General features: G+C 44.7%; 1 protein-coding gene across 4 annotated transcripts in view; it reads left to right on the top strand.

The window, feature by feature from the left end:
- Positions 1–23,347, top strand: part of LOC118313762 (FERM, ARHGEF and pleckstrin domain-containing protein 1) — a 46,341-nt gene that overhangs the window by 917 nt on the left and 22,077 nt on the right. For all 4 annotated transcript variants that reach the window (XM_047334720.1, XM_047334721.1, XM_035639588.1 and 1 more), the window contains exons 2-3: positions 3,994–4,234; positions 22,190–22,294. In XM_047334720.1, coding sequence (XP_047190676.1) covers positions 4,061–4,234; positions 22,190–22,294 — 279 coding nt within the window. In that variant the 5' untranslated portion in view covers positions 3,994–4,060. The remainder of the gene's footprint in view (positions 1–3,993; positions 4,235–22,189; positions 22,295–23,347) is intronic.

Raw genomic sequence — 23,347 nt, 5'->3', positions numbered from 1 at the left:
TTCTTCCCTTCCTGGAGAATGCATGTATGCATGGCACCTATTGGGTGTCAGCTGGCAAAAAACACTTTTACTTTATTGATCTCTGGGACACACACACACACACACACGTTCTTTTTGCCCCCCCCCCCCCTCCTCCTCCTTTGAGGTCAGCGCACAGGGGTCAGGCTTGGGAGCAGCTTTGTCCCTGCTTGGTCGGAGACACTTCATTTTGCTAATGGTTGGTGAAGCGCTGGATGAGGCAGGATCTCCCCCATTCACTTTTGCGATCAATATCGCCACCGCCACACCAGTAGAATTGATTCACACACACACACACACACACACACACACACACACACACACACACACACACACACACACACACACACACACATACACCCAGTAGAAATCATCCCCATGGCCATTAGAGCAGCCCACGAGCGGAGGGTGTGTGTCACCTTGATAAAAACGTGGCATCGAAGTGCAGCCACTGATCTGCCCGGGTATCACAGGCGTGTTTGTGTGTCGGTTTGTGGCCTTGATCTCGCCCTTCGCCTGGGCTCGTAAGGCCGCTGTTGACACTCCGGGCTTTCATTGTTCAGGTGAGTCACACAGTCAGCGGCTTTTCTTTTTAAAGAGATCTTCCTGTTGGTAAAAATAATGCAATGGAAGGAGCCATTTCATGGGGTCATTGTGCAATGGAAATTCAGATTTTCTTGTTTGACCATGGAGATTCATTCTTGACATTGTGATTTTATATAAAATGCATATACATTTTCATTTTTACCCGAAAGCCACGTCCTGGTGGCCAATAGAATTTCATGGTGAAAGCAAAAGGCTTATAAAGGACCAATAAGTGTGCAATCAATTATAACATCATAATGACAACAGTTAAAGCCCCCAAAGTTGTATACTTCCACTTCAAACATGAATATTTGAAGATGAAATTGTTTGGACAGTTTTTCTGGAAAACCAGATATTTCCTTGAGCTTTAGGAATTTATAGCAGGCATTTTTAAAAATATTTGACAAAATTTTATAGTTTTTAAACAATCAGATTTATGTCGAAGACTGATGGTTTGGTTAGCCTAGCAGCGTAGCTGTGAAAGACCCTGTCACATAAACACACGTATGTTGCTTGTTATGTAGCCTCCGCGTGAATATTCCCTATTTCAACATGCAAGTATTCAGAATTGCTTATTCTTAATAACGAAAATATGAAAGCCCAGATTTGTGACCTGTGACTGCTTGTGTAACATAAATCTTTCTCTCTAGAGACACTTGTACACACACACAGAGACTCACATCCGATTCTCAGGGCCTGGCTTCCCTCTCACTAACCCTTGGGAAACTTTCAACTAACACCAGTTCAAAGGCTGCTGTAGGGGCCTCGTCCCGCTGAGTTAAGGCCCCACTGCTGGAAGCTCCCACAGTAGCTTCCTTTGTGCCCGTGTGTGCGACCAGCTCGCTCTGTATTCCTCTCTTGCCTCCACCAGCTCTTCGCGTAATCCTCCCCCGGGCCCCGACCGAGCAGAGAATGAAACTTCTGCTTCCAAGACTTTCTCTCTCTTTCGAGATTTGTGTGCCATCGCATCCAAAAATGTGGGGGGGGGGTGTTGATTCTCGAAGGTTTTGTTTTTTGAGAGAAAAGTCAGTGAAAGAAGTTGCGTTGTGCCTTGGATGAGTTTGTGTTGAAAGACGAATGAAGACTGACTGTCTGTAGAATATGATCTACTGGTGTTTGTCAGGGTAATTGGCATATCCCTGTTAGTGGATGATAAGGTAGAGTTATACAACTGTCTCTGAGTCGACACGCGTTTTTCTTTGAAGGGTGGCACAGGGAGAAAGAAGTACCGGTAAGTGAGTGAGTGCAGGGTTTCAAAATTTGAGTACTCAAGCACCGAAATGGCTTAAACGAACTCTGCATCCCTGCCCTTGTTAGTCAAACGGCAAATGCTAAACGTGGAATAAACAAGAGGAGCAGAGTTTTCATTGCTGTCAAAGCAGGAAGGAAAGTGGCTCCAGAGAACAGATTTGTTCCCACAGGTGTAATGAGTAACTTGAATGTCAGGTCCTTTTTTATATTGTCAGGTCACTTCCTTGGCCGGGCTCCAGTTTCCTGCTCCTGCCTTTGTCACTGAGTTTGAAGAGAGGTACTGGGTTTTTATTTGTGTGTGTGTGTGTGTGTGTGTGTGTGTGTGTGTGTGTGTGTGTGCAGGTGGAGGGATTAGTTAAATATAATGTCTTTTCTAAGTCTTGTGTCTCTCATATAACCTTGCCGTGAAGCACCCAGGTGCCTCAGAATCCAAAGGGCCTGAGGAGGTGCGAGAGAACGAAAGGGAACAAGTAGAAAAAGTTGCCTTTTTCACTCTGCAGACTGAACCAGCACCGTCTTCCTTCCCACATAGTGTACAGAGAGACGTCGCCATAAACTTGGATTTCAGGATGGTCCGCAGAAGACCGCAAATGACACACACCGGGGTTTATTCTCCAGATTTGGGTAAAAAGAAAGCCGTACTTCTGTCGGGCACATCTGGACAATCGCCCCATTGATCCAACAATATACCTTTTATTGGTCTTGAAATACAGGCCATTGGTCAGACTTGCTGGCGAAAACTTATAGGAGGCGAATGTTTTGCCATTACGTGGGTCATCCCAGTTCACAGCACCACCCGTCTGCTCCCAAGTGTTTAGAACTGGGAGTGAGTGGCCTATTTTTCACCGTGGCCCCTGCTGATAAAGGATTTTTCGAGGTCGGAATTTGGGCCGTTGATAGATTTCTCTCAATCTATTCTTCACCATCACAAACGCACAAAGCGCCTTCCCAATCAAGGTTGTATGCTGCTCAGGGCAGAGGGACAGATCTAACAACCTGTTAATCAACGGGATGTCCCATAGGAGCAAAAGCAAAGAAAATAGAATCGTCTTGTACACGAACAATGAACTCAGATACCCCAAAAAACTCTGGGGGGCCATTGAAGAAGGTTCAGGTGTTGATCCAAACAAGTGTATTTGTGTGTCGGGGGGGCATGTCCCGACGATGTTCTCAAACATTCCTCAGCCCTGATGTCACCAAGCGTCTGAGAGGATATTTATTGTCTGAGGTTGAGGTTTGTCAAGTGTGGGGAGGAGGTGGGGAGGGGCTGGGAAAGTTTGTGTGTGTGTGTATGTGAAAGAAGAGAGAGAGGGGGAGGTTGAGAGTGTCTGTGTTCTTAGGCCGTATCTCCTCTGCCCTACTTGTGAAGCCCTGGTTCAAGTCTGAACTGGTCTTTTTGAAAGAGCTCTTGTTTTCGGTTGGTAGGGAACCCACAGTAAATCCCACCTGCATGTGCTGTCGCTGGAACAAGTGTGTGCGCACGCGAGCGTCTAGCAAGGTGTGAGACATGTCCGTCTGCTTCTTTCTGCTCACTCACTCTCGCCCTCATGGTTCTTTTTTTTTCGTCGTGCAAGGCCAAATAACTGTGGCAAGACTAATTTACCACAGTTTTGTTTCTCCTGGCAACGTTTCCCTTATTGCCACAACAGAGCCTCTTACTACTTGTATTACTTGAGGCAAATGTCGTATTCTTTTTCCATATTTAAGACAGTTTGTATCAGAAAGCATCTTTTAACCTTCATCCAATGCAGCCACCGTCTCATCTGGTCTGTTTCTGTTCCTCAAAAATTTATTTTTGTCGAACTAAAACCCACAAGAGGCATTTGACAGATTCCTTTAAGAGTCATACAGGAAAACCTTACAAGGGTATTGAGAAAAGAAATGTGCCATCGCACTGGATGTGATGTAACTGTGCTATTTGGGATGAGAGCTTTGTGTAAAAGCTTGGGTGTTAGAAGGAATGCCTGACTATTCTATCTTAAAAACAGCCCGCTGTGTATTTAAGAAGCCCAAAATCTAAAAAATACCCCCAAAATCACAGACTGGGGAGATTGTTGGCTTTGCTGCACATAAAAAAACACAGATGGCAACTCCGAACATTTTGAGAGTAACTATCGCTCTTTATGTTTCCTCCTCCAGACGTGAACAGAGGTCCCCCATCCCCCGCCGCAGCTCGAGACCACCTCACTGCCAGTGCCCCGTCGCCATGGTCGAACCTGCCGAGGGGCCGTCCACAGCCGGACAGAGGCTGGGCGCCCCTGAAAGTTTCGGGGTGTCCACCCTGGAACCAGGCCTGCGTCCTCCTGCTCAGCCTCCCGGGAGACTGGTCTCCATACGGGTGCAGATGCTAGACGACACACAGGAAGTCTTCCAGATATCGGTGAGTGTTATGAGTGGTGTGTGTGTGATTCTGCTGACATGCGCCGCAATTTAGGGATTTTTGTTTTGGTGAGTGATTCAAAATGAGTGTGTAATGTGGTGCTAATCCTCAGGAAACCTGTAAACATGAATCTTGCAGACAAACATATTGGTCAAACAACAGTTGTGCATGGGAATTTGTTTCCCATTCTTCTGTATGACTGAGGAGATTGTTTTTGTCTTTGATTATGATACTTTTGTAAACTATTCACATTCCTGCTTGTTTGTTGTAGCAGTTTTCATCAATAGTTTATTGCCCATGAGGCTGTTATGAGGCCATAGATTAACACGGTATGTTCTGCAAAAAACAGTTTAATGATACCACATCATTAATAAATTAGAAACTAAGCAGTTGACAGTAATGCATTCAGGGATCAGCTGAGCTGCCTCGCCTGCCCCGCTCCTCTGCCTGCATGTCCCTTTTCTTTTGAATCTATCCGTCTCACCTATTCACCCACGTCCTGCTGCACCCTCACATTGACGACGACTGATGCAAATCTTCAAAATAAAACCTGAGGGAGATGTCTTATCGACAGTGGGATATTCAGATACAGTTCTCCTCCATCTCTTTTCACAATCCAGCAGCTGTTTGTGTGGCTGCAGGAGGATGGCTTTCATTTGTGCCTTTCACCTTTGGAGTCCATATCTCCACTTCCTGGAGATACACAGGAAGTGGGGCAGCGGCCAGCCTCCTGTCTAAGCACGCCACACCTACGGACCCCTGATCCTTCCTCATAGACTCCCGTTTCTGTCTTTATCTTATTCCATGTCTTCCTTTTTCTCGCTGCCTCAATCCTTCCCATCATATACTCACTTGCACATGCATTACTGTATGTTGTTTGTAGATTCCTATTCACCCCGATCAGACATCTGAAGTGTGTGTGTTTGTATTTAAGCGAGTTTGAGCCATGTGTTTGTCCACACAGCAGCCCTTTGACTTCCTAATGCTGTTTAGATAAAGGTGTCCTCTGAGAGGCTGCACCCGGCCGGCGGCTTTAATGACATTCGGTGCTGCGGTGCTTTGGTATGTGATCTCTGCAGGGCTGTAGCCTTGGATTCTGAATTCATGTCTGATGGAGAGTTTTGGTTTCATGTGTCAGTGTGTGTCAGAGCCTGAGGATGTGTGCAGTGTCTGAGTGGACAGTTTCACGGCATGCATGTGCGTGTGGGACAGTTTTTTTTTTTTAGCATTCCTAAATGACATTTTCTCAAATTGCTATAAGAACGTGGAGCTTGTGGCAGCAGCATTTGTACTCATGACATGGATGTATCCCCCCTGACACACACACACACACACAAACATACACACAAATAAATGGTCTATCTCTGTGGAACATCTTTGGACGTCACTGCTCAGACTTCATCAGCTGACGACAGCAACACAAACACAAACACAAAATACTAATACTGCGCTCACACGTACACACACACACACACACACACACACACACACACAAACACACACACACAAACACAAACACAAACACACACACACACACTAAGTTGGGGTTGTCCGTTTGCTGTAACAGGAGCCAAATGTGAACCAGCAGAGGACTGGATGAAGGAAGAGTTTAGAAAAAGGAAAAGTGTCGTACTGCTGAAATAAAATAAAAACAGGATAAGAGAGTCATGAGAAGGAAAGCATGGACAACGAACCGACCGAATTAAAGACAGTTGGTTTCACAGCTTATTGCAGAATCTATGAAATAAGGGAAGCATTGTCTTGCGAGCTTGACTCACCTAATCAGGCTTTTTTTTTCTTCTCTTCCTCCTCTTCTAATGCCGGCCGTAGTGTTTGTGCAGTTGGTGTAGACTCGCATGTGAATCAAAAGATAAGCCTACAGCTTACACTAATGTTCACGCTGCAAGGGGGTTGAAGTGTCTTAAAACGTCAGACAGGCCTCTTAAGTTTGGGCTCAGACTTGTCCTGCATTGGACTTTATTTTGTTATTCAGTGATATTTCAGATGGGCATAAAAGGATGCACTGATTCCCAATAAGTAAAATTACGTCTTAGCCTGTACTGATTCAATACTTCCTTTAATCACTCCACCTGTACGTACAGGTAGTTTGTTTTAGTACTTTTTTCCCTTTTAAATCGAAACTGACCTTCTAAACTAATAGATAAATAAAACTAATAGATAAAATCTAAGTTAGAGTGACAGGTTAGAGTCCCAATCTCCAGCTTATTTAGAATAACCGATCATTGATCATCATACTACATAAATGACGCTTTCGTGATGTCATTATGAAATGGCATTCTTACAATATAAAATGTGAGCATTGCCTCACAGCATGCACGTATGGTATGCATCGTCCCTGTGATGCTTTTCATTCGAATTTGTTTTCCACAGAGGATAAAATGAGACCAAGCTAAAATATAATATAATAAACACTCAACACGGGTCCACAAATTCAGTTTCAATGAATTAGATAAGTCCAGATTCCCGTAAGTAACCTGAACCATATAAGAACGAGAGGAGATCCTACAGCGCTGTAGCTCGGCTCTTGTGCTTTAAGAGGCACAAAGCCTGAATACCATTTAAATCTAATTTAGCCATTCCCTCGTATAGAGTTACATGAGAAACGGGCCGCTCGGTATTTGTTCATTGAAGATTAGAATAATTTATTGTCTTTCTCTTTCTCCGACCTTATGTTGAGAAACTCTACATTGTTCATACTATTGTATATTTCATCAATAAAACATCCCGACAAGACATTGGCACACACTACATTAGTGGCCGCTGTGGCTATACACAAGGAGGCTTCATTATTAATTTGCAGTGGAAGCAGCGTGGTGGCGGCGGAGGAGAGTGCAGAACATCATCGCTCACTCCCACCCGGTGAATAATTGAAGGTAGAGCGGATGTGCCGAGCGTGGGACTTTTATCTGTTGTTTGTCTGTTTGCATGCCTGGTGAATAATGGAGGAAGTGCGTTACTCATTTGCTTTGAGTTAGTTGTATGAACTGGCTATGCAAAAGCCAAAAGCATGATTTTCCTCATCCGTTCACACAAATTCAAGCATCCACAAATGTACATATCACACTCCGCTTTTCATATTTAGTGCAGTTACAGTAAAGCTTCTTGCCCCAGATTCGCTAAGTTCATCTTAAGGTCGCAGCAACAGTAACTAAGCTGAAGTTTCCAAAGAAACTAATTTTAGTCTCAGAAGATTCTTAACTCAAGTCAATGCCAGAAACTCATTGCTTCTGCTTGAAATACCAAAAATACACTATTTACTCCTCCTTTAGTATTGGTTTCTAAAAATAGCATTTCTAATAATTCTAGTGAAGTTTGTACCTTTATTTTTGAATTAGGTGACGTGATTTTCATCTTATAGTTAAAGTTGAGTTCCTCAACAGGAATGAAAGGACAGTTGCTAAGTTGCAACGTGACAGAGGTCGGCAGCGTAGGGATGGTGAAATCAAAATTACATGTTTTGAACCCCTCAGTTCTGGAAACAATGGAAACAATGTCCAGCCTGTTTATTTTGTTTTCACTTTTAGCTATGATTTGCACACGTTTCATTCTCTGGTGGGCGTCCGCGGTGGCACCTGTGGCTGTAATTCTCTTCTCCTCCTCGACTTAGCCCACATCACGATGACAAAGATGAAGTACTGCCGATTCCCACGGAGATCGGTTGAGCTCAGTTAAGTCTGTTTCCCCCCACGGCCTTGCCCTCGCTTGAAATATATCATTGGCTCAGCTCATGCATGTGTAATACATGTGCTGATGAAGACCTGCATACGGAGCCACATGTGACCTAACGGAGTTTCATCCCTCTTTCCATCCCATCTAGCCTGTCGTCTGTCACATAGATGATGCAATACAGTCTTTCTATCTTTCAATCAGTGGAGTCTGATTGGTTGATATTTTCCCTGTCTTGTCCAGCATGCTGACCTTAATCCCCACAAGACCGTCCAGTGTTTCCTCGTCAAGTTTTGACTTTCCTAGTGGACCTCAGGAGCTTTAAAAAAAGAAAAGAAAAAGGATGTGTATTTGAGGTGTGCGTGTTCTGGTACTATAAGATCACCGCGAGGGGTTTTGCCGCATGATTGGATTGCGACTTGATGATCTGCGTGGCTCCTGACCTTTTCTCTGTGTCTACTTGTGTGTGTGTATGTGTATTTGTGTTTGTCTAAATTAGAGCTGGGGAACGACACAGGACCACGGGGGGAGGGTTATGAGGATTAGGATGATAGGACTGCTTTATAGACGACATCATTTGATGGACTAGCGGTCCCCCAAGGCCCATGATAGATGAGCTACAAGTCCCCTGCCACATTATGCAAGCACACACACACACACACACACACACACACACACACACACACACACACACACACACACACACACACACACACACACACACACACACACACACACATACACTATACTGAGCGCCAATGTGGAGTAGTTGACATTTCAAATGGATGGGGCTTTGTGCTGCCGGCTGCCTCGGGAGCAAGTGATACATGTGGTAGGAGCAGATCTGAAAGGACTAAGAAAAGAAGGTAGTGAGGCAGTCACACCTTTTTAAAAAGGACAAAAGGAGCGATTAAGTAGCATATTAGGATGCGGTGGCTGACTAAACGTGAATTTTCTTTTTTTATTTCTTCAAAATTACCATTGTTTTGCTGTCTCTGAGTCTTAGACCTTTCTGCTGTGCCTCATCCCTCCTCCACAGCTGAGGCATGACTGTGGCCTCATTGTTGTGCTTCCACCACCGGTACCCTCGGCTCTAACAAGAGCTGAAGAAATTAGTTTTAAATGCAGCACTTCCCATTAGGGGAACTAGACGGTTCCAATTTTCGCCCCAGACTTACTCATAAAGTTGTTGTTAAACTTGCAGGAGTCAGCTAGAGTCCTTGAATTAAAGTCTAGGGATGTTTTTGAATGTGAAGTATTTTTACCCTGAAGCTGGGATTGAATGATTTCCCCTCTCCTCTCCAGAGTCTCTCTCTCTCACACGAGAGCGAGAGAGAGAGCAAAGCGAGGCAGACAAGTCAGTCGATAAAAGAATGATACAAGATAAGAAAATGTCAGTTTTTTGGAGCTTGGAGCCGAATTATGATCATGTTTCTGTATGACTCCTTGTAGTTGGCAGGAGTACTGACTGCACTGACAGCTAAGTGGCGGCGGTCTTTGGATGTGTGGGCCAGTGCCAAGGTGATGTTTAAAGACAGTGTGGTGTAGTTATTTCAGGGCGAGGCTGAAATGCTGGCTTCTCTTCTCTTCTCTTCTCTTCTCTTCTCTTCTCTTCTCTTCTCCTCTCAGAGCTCGTAACAGTAGCGTTGTCAGGCCTCATTCATCATCGTCCACAGAGACCCACTCGGTGTGTTAACCCCCCTCCCCTCCAGTCCCTGCGCAGTCCAGTACTGTAACTCGCCAAACCTACATTGATGCTGTTTATATGGGCTCACGAGGGACACATAAATCCACGTTACATGGATATGTGGGTTTATGGGGCCACGTGCATGAATATATATACTATTCGTGCATGTGTGCAATGCTAAAACCTGCCCAGCGGTTCTACAGATTCTTAGAAACGAGTGAAAGACAGTCCTATTAAAATAAATATTTGATTGGATTTGCAGATGTTGATTCTTGCTCGTAGCTGGATGAACATGAATAAATTATATATATATATTTTTTTTTAATCCTCCCCACTATAGATGAAACAGTGCTCATCATAACAACTCGTACATCAGATCAACCAAATCACCGTGGTGATTACGGCAATTAAAGATTGATATGGTGCAATTAACCGTCTGGAATTTTTACCACGGTTTAGCGCGATGCCGGTTATCGTTTCATCCCTTCTCCCCACTCAGCACAGACCTCCGCAAAACTTCTTATTATGAATATTTGTGCGCAAGGACTGAGCTCCATCTGATAGAATCAGTCATTTCAATGGACAACTTGCTTTTGTTGACTTCTCTGTAAAGTCAATGATTCTTGTTTTAAACCCTAGTGCTAAATCGGCCTCCAGGATTACTGCAAAGTTTGACAGGTGTAATCATGGTAACTACGGGGCATAGCGAAGAGTCAAATGTTGTATGTTGTCCGCCTCTCTGTCGCGTCCCGACTGACCGCAGGATTCAGAAACATGTGGATGCAGCCTGCTCGCATACAGAGGAGCTGCTCTCGTCTTTTGTAATGGTTGGCATTCGCCGTCTCATTCCTGTGGTCAGAGACCTCAGAGAGCGACTTCTGACTTTGGGCCGACTTTCCTCTCAGCTACCTCTTCTTCTTCTCCCTTTCTGTGAAGTTGACCTCAAATTTTGACCCGCCTGTGGAGCAAAGGAAGAGAGAGTTTTTAATACTGATTGGTAAAAGAAAGAGGTTTAAAGAAGAAGATAATTGTATGTTTCTGTTGTCCGTTCACTGTTTCACACACTGGTGTTACATGGTTTCAAATAGAAACATGCCTTTTTGTTATTTTGCTTTTCAGGGGGTGGGGGTGTGCACGCACGGAGCCACGTGGAAGCATTTAGACGTGCTGAGTTCAAAGACGGGGCCACAGACGGAGCTGCCTCTGAGCTATAGGCAGGGAGGGAGCGAGGGGACGAGACAGGAGACATTATTACTTTATAAGTGGAGGACTATCGCTGATGGAGAGACAATTACTGAGAGGCTGCTTCTGAGATGTAGCTCGTTGGGGGTAGGAAAGAAATGAAGAGGGCCCCGATGAGGAAAACGGAGTGTGTGTGTGTGTGTGTGTGTGTGTGTGTGTGTGTGTGTGTGTGTGTGTGTGTGTGTGTGTGTGTGTGTGTGTGTGTGTGTGTGTGTGTGTGTGTGTGTGTGTGTGTGTGTGTGTGTGTGTGTGTGTGTGTGTGTGTGTGTGTGTGTGTGTGTCACTCACTGTGATAGAGAGAGAGCGATGGCAGCACTCGGGGGGAGAGGAAGACGCACACGGACACACATCCGACTCCCACAGAAGCACTTTGCGCTTGCCAGTGAATGAACAAACGCCGTCCGCTCTGCTTGGCCGTAGATTGGATCCTTTTCTCTTTTTTTCGTTTCGTATAATTGCTCTGAATGAAGTCCCCAGTGAGGAGGCCAACAGTGGAAGAGCTGGGACTCTTTTAGGGCAATCACTGTACCTCCGCTCCACTGTGGTACACAAAACCACCATTACAATTTAGTTCTTTTTGTTGTTGTTGCGCATTACAAGTATTGGTTTGGAGCAGGCTGCTGTAGCTGCCGGAGGACGGGGTGCGCTGAAACTTCACTATTTCTTTTACAAATTTTGCCTTGTCGTTATATTCTTACATGTGGGATATTGATTATTATATTATACTATTATCTAACAGCCTCCTTGTCACCTTTTTAAAGTTTTAAACACAAACACTGCCTGGTAGGTTTTTATCATCGCGAGCAGACACGCTGGCCAGCGGCCAAAACTGTATTTGACAAATGAACCTGGCTCAGGTTGAACAACAGAAGCTGTACGGTGTTGCCTAATGAGACGTGTTGCTGTTGGACTCTTTAGTTAGCTTCAGTGAGCAGCAGTTTTAGTTTTTCCTAATCAGACCAGATTTGCTGCATTATGAGGCTTTTTGATTCTTTTTTCGTCTCCACTACCTAGAAACTACAACCTCACAGTATCTGCGAGAGTGAGGTATTTTAGAGAGTGTACAAAATGTCAATCGGGAATCGACCAAAAAGAACCCTTTTACATTTTTCTGTCCCTGGCGTGAGTTTGACAGATGTGTGTGGGTGGAGTCATCAAGTTGTTCCTGCTGTAGCTTTTGCCGCCGCCGTAAATCTTCCCTAGATGAGAGCAGTTGAAGCCTGAGTCTGGGTTTTCCCTTGGCAGAGGCGTTAAAGTCACCACTCAGGTAGATTGGGGAGGAGGGGGGTCATGTGACCACTGAAGAGTAGAGTCAGGATTTTAAAACATCTGCAGTCTGAGCCCAGCCTCAAGTAGTCAGGTTGCATGTTGAGCTGTACTTTGGTAGACTAAACTCAGTGTTAAAGGGCCCATATTATGTCCCCTTTTACACAAGTTACATTGGTTTTCAGGTGTGTGCACTACATGTCTTTGCCACTCCATGTCAAAACACCTCAAGGATCAAGCCACACAGCACCCTCCTCTTTCTGTATAAACAGCCCTGTGAGACTATGGTCGATTCCAGCGCTTGCCTGCTCACTCCTCGCCCCCCTCCCTTCGTGTTCCGCCTCGCTCCTCCTCGCTCCGCCCCGGGGCTGCTGCGCAACTACGGCGTTGCGCTGCCATGACAACAGTCGCACGTAACAAGGCACATACACGACGTAGAGACCCGGGAGGCACAGCGAACACGTTCTCCGTAATTACACACAGAGCACAAGGGGCTGGGCGATAGAACGTTAAGGACATCCCGGCCGGCGGAGCTCACGGCCGGCCGCGAGTCTAGCTACGCCGCGAGCTCCGCTGGCAGCCGGTAGCCGCGAGCTCCGCCGGCAGCCGGTCGTCGTTCGCTTGCGGGGAGAAAATTATGGGGTAGATGCGATCTGTTTTCCCGCACTTCAAGGGGGGAGGTGCTGCTCAGGTTGGGGGCGTGGTCACCCCAGAAGCAGGAGTCAACTTTCGTCACTTGACGTCCGGGCTGTGAATGGCTCGTTTACAGACCGTCTGCACGATCAACCCAAACCACGAATCAACGACTCATTGTTTTCTTTTCATTCTCCGTGGGCTGGCAGACACCCCAGATAACCAAATATACGTGGAGGCAGGCTGAAAAGGTGCCTGGAGCATAATATGGCCCCTTTAATACACTTGTTATGTGACTAGAGAAATGTGTGACTTTAATTAGGAGATTCCTCAACACAGGAGTCTGTCGTTCTTAGTATGGGAACAAGGAAGAAGAGTTTTGAAACCAGCTTCCAACCCCAAAGGCTCATTCAGCCTCTGTCGCAGCAGCTCTGGACCAGGCTCTGTAAATTCACTCCCAGGTCTTTGGACGATGTTGAGTGAGTGAGTGAGTGTGTGGGAGCAAGCAGCGCCAGGCCCTTCTTTCAATAGGTGAAGTGTTTCTTAATCTCTTTCCCCGCTCCCTCCTCGACGCCGTCTGGATGCTTTTATTTTGTCCAATTCAATGGCGTCTCCCCTGCTGCGTGTTTCTCCGAGAAACTAGCGGGAGGAATGTTGGCTCAAATGTGATGTTCTGGAGGATAAAAAAAAAAAGAAAAGGTTTCACCTCTCTCCACCTTTCCTGTTATTTTTCCTCCTACTTTTTTATTATCACCTTTCTTCGCCCCAGACTTCATGCCTCTCTCTCTGTCAAGCCATTTCGTCATGCTTCGATGTCATCAGTCTTGCAGTGGTTAAAGACGATCGCATCGTACTTTACTTTTTTTTAAGGACTTTTCCTTTACATCCCAGACTGGGAAATTCCAGCATTGACGAATCACTCTTTTCACTGTGGTTGATTTAGTTGATTGGATTCTTTTTTAGCTTATCAGTTCTATTTGGGATCATTTCATTTCAAGTTGAACGTCTGCAGAGATTTTAAGGAGATTCATTTCCAGCTGGAATTCATTTTTTAAATAATGATTTGTGCGTTGATTGACATGCTTTTAATGGTGCTGTCATATCCAGATTTAATTAGACTGAAGATTTTTGGGCTGTGCACTAAATCATTTATCAGTCACCCCCAAATATACGTGGAGGCAGGCTGAAAAGTTGCCTGGAGCATAATATGGGCCCTTTAAGATAAAAGCTTGCACCATTTGGTCGAACGTTTTCATTTTATTGTCCCGTCTCTCCGTGGGGCTCCAAATGCTTTTAGGAGACAAAGGAGCCCCGTTGCCAGATTTACAGTCATTATTTCACGAAGCGTTGTGCAAACATATGCGCCGCCGTCCTACACAAGGCGCTAATTGCTTTTCTTAATGGTACAACATTTTGCATTTATTCCCCTCTGCTGCTCAATTTAATTGTCTGCCTCAAGCGTGCTGTGAACCGCACAGACACACACACACACACACACACACGCAAACACACACACACGCATACACACACATGGCCTGCACGCCGACACACACTGGTTGTCTTCATCGCAGCCTGTGGGCATTTTCATCAACCTGCATCAGGGCTGCTGCCAGCTTGATTTCCCACCGCACCTCGCCGTCATCGCAGGACAATGCTAGCAGGTGCATGTGTCAACATGCTGTTTAGTCAACAGTCCAGTTCGGCATATTGTGTGACTGTCTGTGTGCGAACCCCCGAGTCCTTTCCCTTCTGGCAACGTGGAAGAACCGGCCTTGATGCCAGTGGGTTAAGCCATTTAGCCTAATCTTAAAGAGAGAATGTGATAGGCGGGCGCTCGAGGAGGGAGGAAGCCTCACCCAGCTGTCCTGCTGCTCAGTGGTATTTTGTATTCCTCTCTTCTTCTTTTTTTTTTCCTTCAGGGGATATTGTACTGTCCAGCCCAGTGGTTTTATATGTTTGCACGAAAATCACTTGAATGTAAATGTTCCCAAATTTCCTTAATGTCTTGCAGTGGATGAAGTCACGCATTAGAGGCAAAATTGTTGATTCTTCGAACCAGAATTCACCATGTGCACAATTTTTCAAAAGAAATGTTCATCACTCAATCACTCAAGAAGATGCATCAGCCAACACTAACAAGCTGCAGGGAAAGCTCTTTTTTCTGACATTGGCTGAGCGGTTGCTGGGTTACCGAGTGTACATTGCACAGTGGGGGGGGGGGGGGGGGGGGATCTTTGTCATTTGTCTTTAAGCTGCTCCCTTAATTCCAAAGCTGAAGAACCAGGCAGCACCATGGCAGTTACTTTAACATGACACTACCAGAGCAGATTTTTCTGCTCCTGATCCTTTTCAGAAAAAAATGGTCTGTGGCTGTAAAACATCGCCTTCGGGGGCAAAGCCCCCTCAAATATATCTCTTTTCCAATCGTCCTAGCAGCTGGTGTGGAGATGGGGACAAAAAACGCTGGCACGCAAACTAACACGGAGATGGAAGAACCAGCACGACTTAAAAAATAAAGACCATCTTTGGTTTTGAACTTGATGCTCCTCATGAGTTCCTACCGCACATCGCCGTAACCCAAGCTGAGTCTTCTCTGTTGGATGTTGTCCCACTTTAGCATCAGGACACAGCATGCTCTCGGGTATGAAGCATCCATGTTGTCATGATTAGTTTGACCAGAGAAAATTAAAAAAAACAATCAAAAGCACGCAGAGATTTACAGCTTAAAAAAAAGCTCACTGTGTGTGTCTCTTTCTCTTTCTTTCTTTTTCCACGTATGTCTGTCGTTTGTTTAAGGTATACGGTTCGACTAATCAATGTATTTTGTCGGCCTGATAAGGTGCTGTGCTGAAAAGATCCCTGCTGGAATTCATGGCAGGGGACCGAGGGAAGAAACAGAACAACTCTGAGGTGTTGTTTTTCCCCCTCTTTTTTCCCCCCGTGGAGATTTCTTATCATCAGTCTCGCCCATCTGGTTCCTATCCCTGTTGACATTAGTCAAGAGTGCTGCACACCAGACCTGGGCTGCAGAGGAGAAGCACCTCTTCAAACAACCTCTTTCTTCATGCCAGTTTGCTTCAAGACATTTCCTTTTGTTTCATGCACGTGTGGAAATAATGCGTTATTCTAAAAAACACAATTCTGACAAGTCAGATCAGTCCAGTGGTCTTATTTTCAAAAATGTTGTAAGAATCCCAAAAAGATGTCCAGTTGTTTTTTTGTGTGTAATTCATTGGTCATTTGCATCAGTGATGCCTTGGGGCCTCTCTGTAAACCCTCAGCACACCACCACAGATGGTGAGGATATTTTACTTGGCCGTGCATTGCAGTGGAAGAAGGGGGCTGAAGGAAATACCATAAGATGTATAAAATCATTGAGTAAAATATGTCTATACATACTTTTTTAAGATGGTTAAAGGAAATTGACTCTGAGAGAGTATGAGGGCGAGATACAGATTGTTCGTCAAGTTGTGCTCACAAAGACTGACTCCCGGTGTGACCACTTTATTAACTTCTGACTTGCTCCTGGGAGAGGTTTCTTACTGTAATTTATGGATTTTCATTAACTTCTCATCTCTGACATAAAGGGAGCTTTGGCCACAGAGAAAGCACTAACAAGAAGAGAGAATAAGGAGAGGAGCTGAAGTGAAATGTATGTAGGTTTTCTCAGCTGCAGGCCTCAAAGGTCAAAAAGACCCTGACGCAGAGAGCATGAGAGAAGTGTGGGATTAAAGGGAGCATGTGTTTGCTGAATTTGCGTGTGTGTGTGTTTTGTTGGCTGACGATTTCGCAGGGTGGTTTTTGGCAGAAAGACATTCTGATGATTAAACAGACACATTGACAGTAAACAATCTGCTTCCTGTTTACACTGGCGCGCACATGCTCAGTGTGACGTGCGTTTTTAGGCGTGTTGGTATGGACGGGGATACATACTGATACGGAGCTAAAACGCTTGTGCGGCCGGAGATCATTTCAGTTTTAAAAGGAAAACAAAGTAGTGTGGATGAAGCCTGAGATAAAAGTGTTTGCTGGATTTGAATGTGTGTTTGTTTTGTTGGCTGACGATTTCGCAGGGTGGTTTTTGGCAGAAAGACATTCTGATGAGTAAACTGACACATTGACAGCTTCCTGGCCAGTTCCCCCTGATAGGCAAAGAGCCTAACTGTAGCCTGGACGCCACACCAGCGATCTTACTATTAACCATTTTTGTTTCTCATTTTTGCTATTGTATGTAACTAAGTAACCGATTGCAGTGTAAACAATCTGCTTCCTGTTTACACTGGTGCGCACATGCTCAGTGTGACGTGCGTTTTTAGGCGTGTTGGTATGGACGGGGATACATACTGATACGGAGCTAAAAGGCTTGTGCGGCCGGAGATCGTTTCAGTTTTAAAAGGAAAACAAAGTAGTGTGGATGAAGCCTGAGATAAAAGCAAGGCCACGTCTCCCCTGAATCTAGATTTTCATCTCCTAATCATATCCACCGTAACCTGCCAGTTGACCCATGTTGGATATTTTTAGACCCATAATTTGAGTGTAATTTGCTGCAAAAAAAGTAATGTTATGAAAGGTAAACAGCAGGAGGAAGCACAGCTGCAGACTGGTCTCTCTTGTTTTATTGGCTTTTTCCCCCGCCCCTGACTCTCACTTGCTGGAAAATAATTAGTAATTTTACTGCTCTGTATTGTACCATCAATTAAAGGGTGTTGTGTTTTCCTTATTAGCTTCGTTACAAACCAGAACAGTGGATTTTTACATGGAAAAGATGCAGTGCAAAACTAAAGTGCTGCTTTTTTGACCTCTCAAGCCTCTTTGACTTGGATGTTCGGATGCTGGTTGCCAGGCTTGAAGCCAGATTGTGGCTCAGTCCTGCTGCCGGACGGTTGTTTGTTAAGTCTCATTGCTGAAACTGCTCGCCTTCTAATTATCTTTAAAAAAAAAAAGAAGAGCCGTGTCAGTGTAAGTCCCAACAGGACAGCTGTGTGAAACTGGACCCTGCCTTTATGGATGCGACCTTGGCCTTTGCAGGTTGCTTTTACAGTCTGGAGCTGGAGCTAGAAATTCTGACTTCAACTTTTTTTTTTCCCCCCAAGCTCTTCAATGTGCGTGTCATTACACACGCCTGTGGATATTTCACTGTATGCACATGCAATAGGGAAAAGACTTTCTTTGTAAAGCATCATTCCACATCTAGATAACATGAAAAATCAGTGTCTCTCTCTCTCTGTGTGTGTGTGTGTGTGTGTGTGTGTGTGTGTGTGTGTGTGTGTGTGTGTGTGTGTGTGTGTGTGTGTGTGTGTGTGTGTGTGTGTGTGTGTGTGTGTGTGTGTGTGTGTGTGTGTGTGTGTGTATGTGTGTGTGTGTGTGTGTGTGTGTGTGTGTGTGTGTGTGTGTGTGTGTGTGTGTGTGTTTGGCTGACTAAGAAAGGCTCATTGATGGAGGCTGCTGAAAGAAGTGATTGTGATTTGAACTGAAATTACCCCGATCTCGGCTGCTCGGGGGCCTCATCCGCTCTGCTCAGCCGAAAGGTTTCAACACTTGCAGGGCACCGGTTATTTTTAGTCACTTTTAAAAATAATTTAAAACTTGTAGGAGAGATTTCCCTGTGGTCATTAACATCCTCACTTTCCTTATCCCTTCACAGGCAAGTGTGACACAGAGCCTTTATAAATAAACAAAACCTATATGGAATGAATGTATATGTATATATATATATCACGTTTGACCTCGGCAGTGAGTCCATTTCCTCTATTGAAACCGTTGCCAAGGTCAGATTAGATCATGAGAATGGGCCTGATTGTCCAATTTTGAAAGCCACTTTCATTTGGTAAGCACCACTGTTGACTGTATGTGTTAATAGTGAATTCTAGCACTTAACATATGTATTTTTAAAGTTTACAGCCTGAACAAACCATACTTTGAATCAGAAATTCCAGAAAATCTGTTTGAAAACAGTACGAAACTTTAAAACATTCTGTCTGGAAATTTGTGACGAAATGTATGGTCTTCAACATAATGTATGATAGACCAAAGTTTTGTCTCATGGGGGGTTGACCCGAGGAGCTCAGCAGGGAGTGTTTTAGATTTGGATGTTTTGTGTTCACAGTTGCCATCCTGTCCCTAGCACTGGGATGAGATAATAACAATCCTGACATGACTTATATGCCGCTTTCAGACATGCACTGAAGTCTGGACATTTTCCTGAAACGTTCCCGAGGGCCTGCACATGATGCCCCAGACATTTTCCAGAATTATCGCCATGTCCCGCCTCCTGGATGCTCTACCCAGAAGTCACGACTGACAGAATATCGTGATATGTCAAAGGCGAACTCCGGATAACGCCCTGACCCAGTTTTCTGGAGTTCATATCTGAGAACGGCTTCATAGTGACCCAGCCTTGTTCTCTGCTCCCTCCAATGTGCTTTAATACTGAGATGCTTCTGTTGCGCTTGGAGCTTTTTGGTGTGGCCGTCTGCGTGTGGACTGTACCAACAATCTTCTCTCTCGACAGATCTGAATTATGATAAACTTCAATCCCTGTAGTCTTTCTTCATCGTGCACTTTGTCCTGCAGTTGATAAAAATCAAGGAGGAGCAAATGTGACGGAGGCATAAAGATGGTTTCGCCCTGTCAACGTGAGTCGAAGCCTGCTACAGTCAGGAGATCACATCATGGCAGACCGCCGTGCTTGTGGTGACGGCTGACGATGTGGGTTAGAAAACTGAAATGTTATCTTAGTCAACAGGAAACTGTAGCTCTTATTGGAAGGCACTCCTTAGCCACCAGGGTTTACTCAGTATTCTGAGTTACTGTGTCTGTTGCTGCTGGGAAATAATCCCACGGCTCTCTCTCTCATTTCCTTTCTCTCCACTGAAACTATCTAGCGAAAATGAAACCCTCGTTTGGATCCCTGGATTTTTTATTGGTAAAGCGTCTACGTCAGCAAAGCGGTTTTCAGATGGAAGATTTCCCTGCTGTATTCTCACAGGGGCTCACTTGGTTCACTGTGTCTCTGACTGTGTCTCGTGTCTGCCGGTTCACTGTTTTGATTTAATTAAACAATGTCAGGGTTTGCTTCAGAATCGACTCGCCAGGTTCACGACCGGCACGAGTGTCGCACATGAAACAAAGAATGTCTCACGCCACAAGATATTAACCTGCACAGTGACACATCACGTGTTCGAGGACCCTTTGTTATTGTAAGTACTATTGATATTCCCCTCTGCATTCCACTGTCTTACATTACTTAAATGTGACACAGGATATCTCCCTAATGCATTCTCTCAGACTCGCTCTGTATATTGAAGAAGGATTTGCTGATATATGAAGGAAATTGCTTTTTCCATAAACATTGAGGGAATTCAGCCTCTGGTCTATTGTGGAAAACCACCTGTTTCTTCAGATTTCTTCTTCCAATTTTTTTGCCTTACCCCGCCCAGAGTTTCAAGTTGCAAGTTCTTGTTAATGAAGCAATTTAATGGCGACTTCCTGCTTTTTTCCCTTGATTCTCCTTCCAACCCGCTTTCCCACTGTCTTTCCTCCTCTCCCCTCTTAACCTCCGATAAACCCGAGATCGCCACAGCCCAGATCTGGATCTCATCCAAACTTCGAGAGATCCCCGAGCTTTGTGCACGACAGTGGCATCTGTCAGTCCAGCAGCCTCTCTGTCGCAGCACACGACACAGGACGACACTCGGTTTGACATTCAGTCAGTTCAGATGTGTGCATCTGAAGTAGAGCTGACATGATGTGGTCAGTCGCCAGTGTTGTTTTCAGAAGCCTTGATAGTGTGATAGTGTGAAAGTGTGTGTGTCCTATATGTGGGCGGCTGAGTACAGTATGTGGGTGTGTGCCTACAGACAGTCTAAAGTAAACCACAAAGAAACAGATGGACACACACACACACACACACACACACACACACACAGTAGCCAGATGGTGACAGACTTGGCTCACACCTCACCCTTCTCTGCTCTGATTCCTCTCCTCCTCATTTTTCTTCTCACCAGTCCCTCCTGTCTGTGCTTCTCTTTCCCTTTTTTTACCCGGCATCCTATTTGTATCCTGCACTAACTGCTGCTCTCAGTTATAACTAATTCTATGATTAATGAGGTAGCCGCACTCAGAGGTTGTTCTAAAATGCAGTAAAATATGTCTGCAGATAATTATGACAAATATTCACAACTGTTGGAATTGGGTACATGGCCTTTTGAAAATAGACTGGCTATTGCACTATCAAGAGCTGACAGCATAACTGCTCTCAGTCGTGCACTGAAGTCCTGGCATTTTCCCCCCTTTCTCTCCCCTATCCAGAAAATGCCCTCTATCCAGACACCACCCCTCGCACCTGAATGTTCCAGAAATGGTCCTGCTGTTGAGTCAATTTTCTATAAACAGCTCATGCTATTTATTTTACTATGGTCGTCCTAAGCAACAGGCACGTAGCAGATCTAAAATAAGAGAATTTAAAATTTTTGACAACAGTGAAATTAGCCATTCAAGTAAAAGACACATTCATATCCCTTTGATAGACAAACGTTACTAATAGAGTTCAGTATTAAGCATCGAGACTAGCGAGGTGTATGATTAAACCTAAATGGCACCAATAGAGACCAGTATAGAGTTTACCAGACGTAGTCAAACATTGCTGACAATTTTTTTGGAAAATTCTTTTGGAAATTTCATGTGAAATAAATGTTATCTATGACAAATGAGAAAACATATTTGTAAGGGTGGAGGCAGTAGTGCACCACCAGCTGCACCACTCCCATCCCTATTTCTGCATCTTCAGGACACAATTAAACCAAAGCAGTCACAACATTTTGCTTTTTTTTTCTTGTACGTGCCTGTCAAAGGCAGGAATGCACGTCTCCATAACTGCACATGACGTACCTTTTGACTGGAGCCTCGTCAGACCCACTCAACGTTTAATGGTACGGTGCGTCTCCTCAGAAGCTTTGCAGACTCGCAGGGTGGCACCGTTTGGCTCGAAACCGCCAGGGAGTAAATTGCTCCGTGATAATTTTTGGTTTGCTCCCACATCTGGCTCTAGTTTGGGTTCACTTTTGCTCTGTGTGCTGCTGGATGCTTATAATGTCCCTGCTGCAGAAGGAATCCAGGGAAAACAATGGTGCACATCATTTAACGTAGCACGGCTGATACTAATGCCTTGAAGCGCACGTACACGCTTTCCTGGGGCGTTGAACACTCCCAGCTAACCCTGGGCCTCCAGCAATTCAACAGAGCCCAAACCTGAAGCCTAGAGCTCACATCAAGGTCAAAGGTCAGCAGCTTGTTAGGTGAGCATAGGCTCATTAGAGAAATTGTTTTTTTTACCAGCTCGTTTTTTTAGCTGTGTGACAATGTGGCATCTGCATTTACTCTCTCTATCCCCATTATTCAAATTAAATTTTTTGGTCTGCCTCTCCCCTCTCTTCCAGCAACGTTCTCCTGGCAAAGTGTTGTTCGACCTGGTTTGTGTCCATCTCAACCTGACGGAGGGAGACTACTTTGGGCTGGAGTACCAGGACCAGCGCAAGATGATGGTACGACACTCACACACCACAGTCCTTTTTCCTAGATGCAGTCACAATGATTATCTGTCTCGATATCAGGGTCAGAAATCTGCACCAAAGTGCAAAAAACTCAATTTATATTTACTGTTTTTACTCGTTTTAGTGTTGTATTTCTGAAATTTAAAATTATATTCCAATGATAAATATTATAATACACAGATCTACGTTTAGCATTTAAGATGTTTGTACAGTAAATTCAGAAGATTTTCTCTCCTCTCTTTGGTTGGTCTCCTTCACTTTGCTCAAGGTTTCCTTCTCTCTTTCCCACAAGTTAACTTTAGCTTAAATAACATGGCTGCACACGCTTGCACGCAAAGGTTGTGATTAGCCCCGTGAAAATGTAATGGAAGCGGTGAATGCACCACAAGGGGACTCGGCAGGACACTTTCCTTTTCCCTTATCCTCCTTTCGTGGATTTCAGATGTCGCATCTTTCATTAGGTCTCACTTCTTCGACACGTTTCATGCACAGAGGAGCTGGTTGTAGTAATTTACTGGTGTAGATTCTCGGGGGCGTGTCAGCAGTTTCTAATGTCTACTGCTCTTCTGTTTGCTGGAGGACTCTCCGTCAGAGTGTGAAACAGCTAGGGACGAAGGAAAACATAGCTGGAGGTCAACAATAACCTACTTAATCATTAATTTATCAATATGCTCATACGCATACTTCAATGTATTCGAACAAAGATGCTCGCTGTGCATCTCGGTGCCTCGGGCACGGGAGCAGTTTTGAAGTGGACCAGTGGAACAAATGATGAAATGCTGAAGAAATAATGACAACATTTTCAGCAGCACACTTTCAAAGGAAGACACACACACACACACACACACACACACACACACACACACACACACACACACACACACACACACACACACACAAATACATGAAGTTATGTGTTTAATATCTTGTTTATTTTAGTGAGTGTCAATTTTATAGGTGTAATAAATAACCCAGATTGAAAATGTACAAGGAGCATTGGAGGCATCAAGTCTTCATATGCTGACAGTATTGGCTGTACGACGC

This window comes from Scophthalmus maximus, chromosome 1 (assembly GCF_022379125.1).
Source record: "Scophthalmus maximus strain ysfricsl-2021 chromosome 1, ASM2237912v1, whole genome shotgun sequence".
Taxonomy (NCBI): Eukaryota; Metazoa; Chordata; class Actinopteri; order Pleuronectiformes; family Scophthalmidae; genus Scophthalmus; species Scophthalmus maximus.
This window is presented reverse-complemented; position numbering and strand designations above follow the sequence as displayed.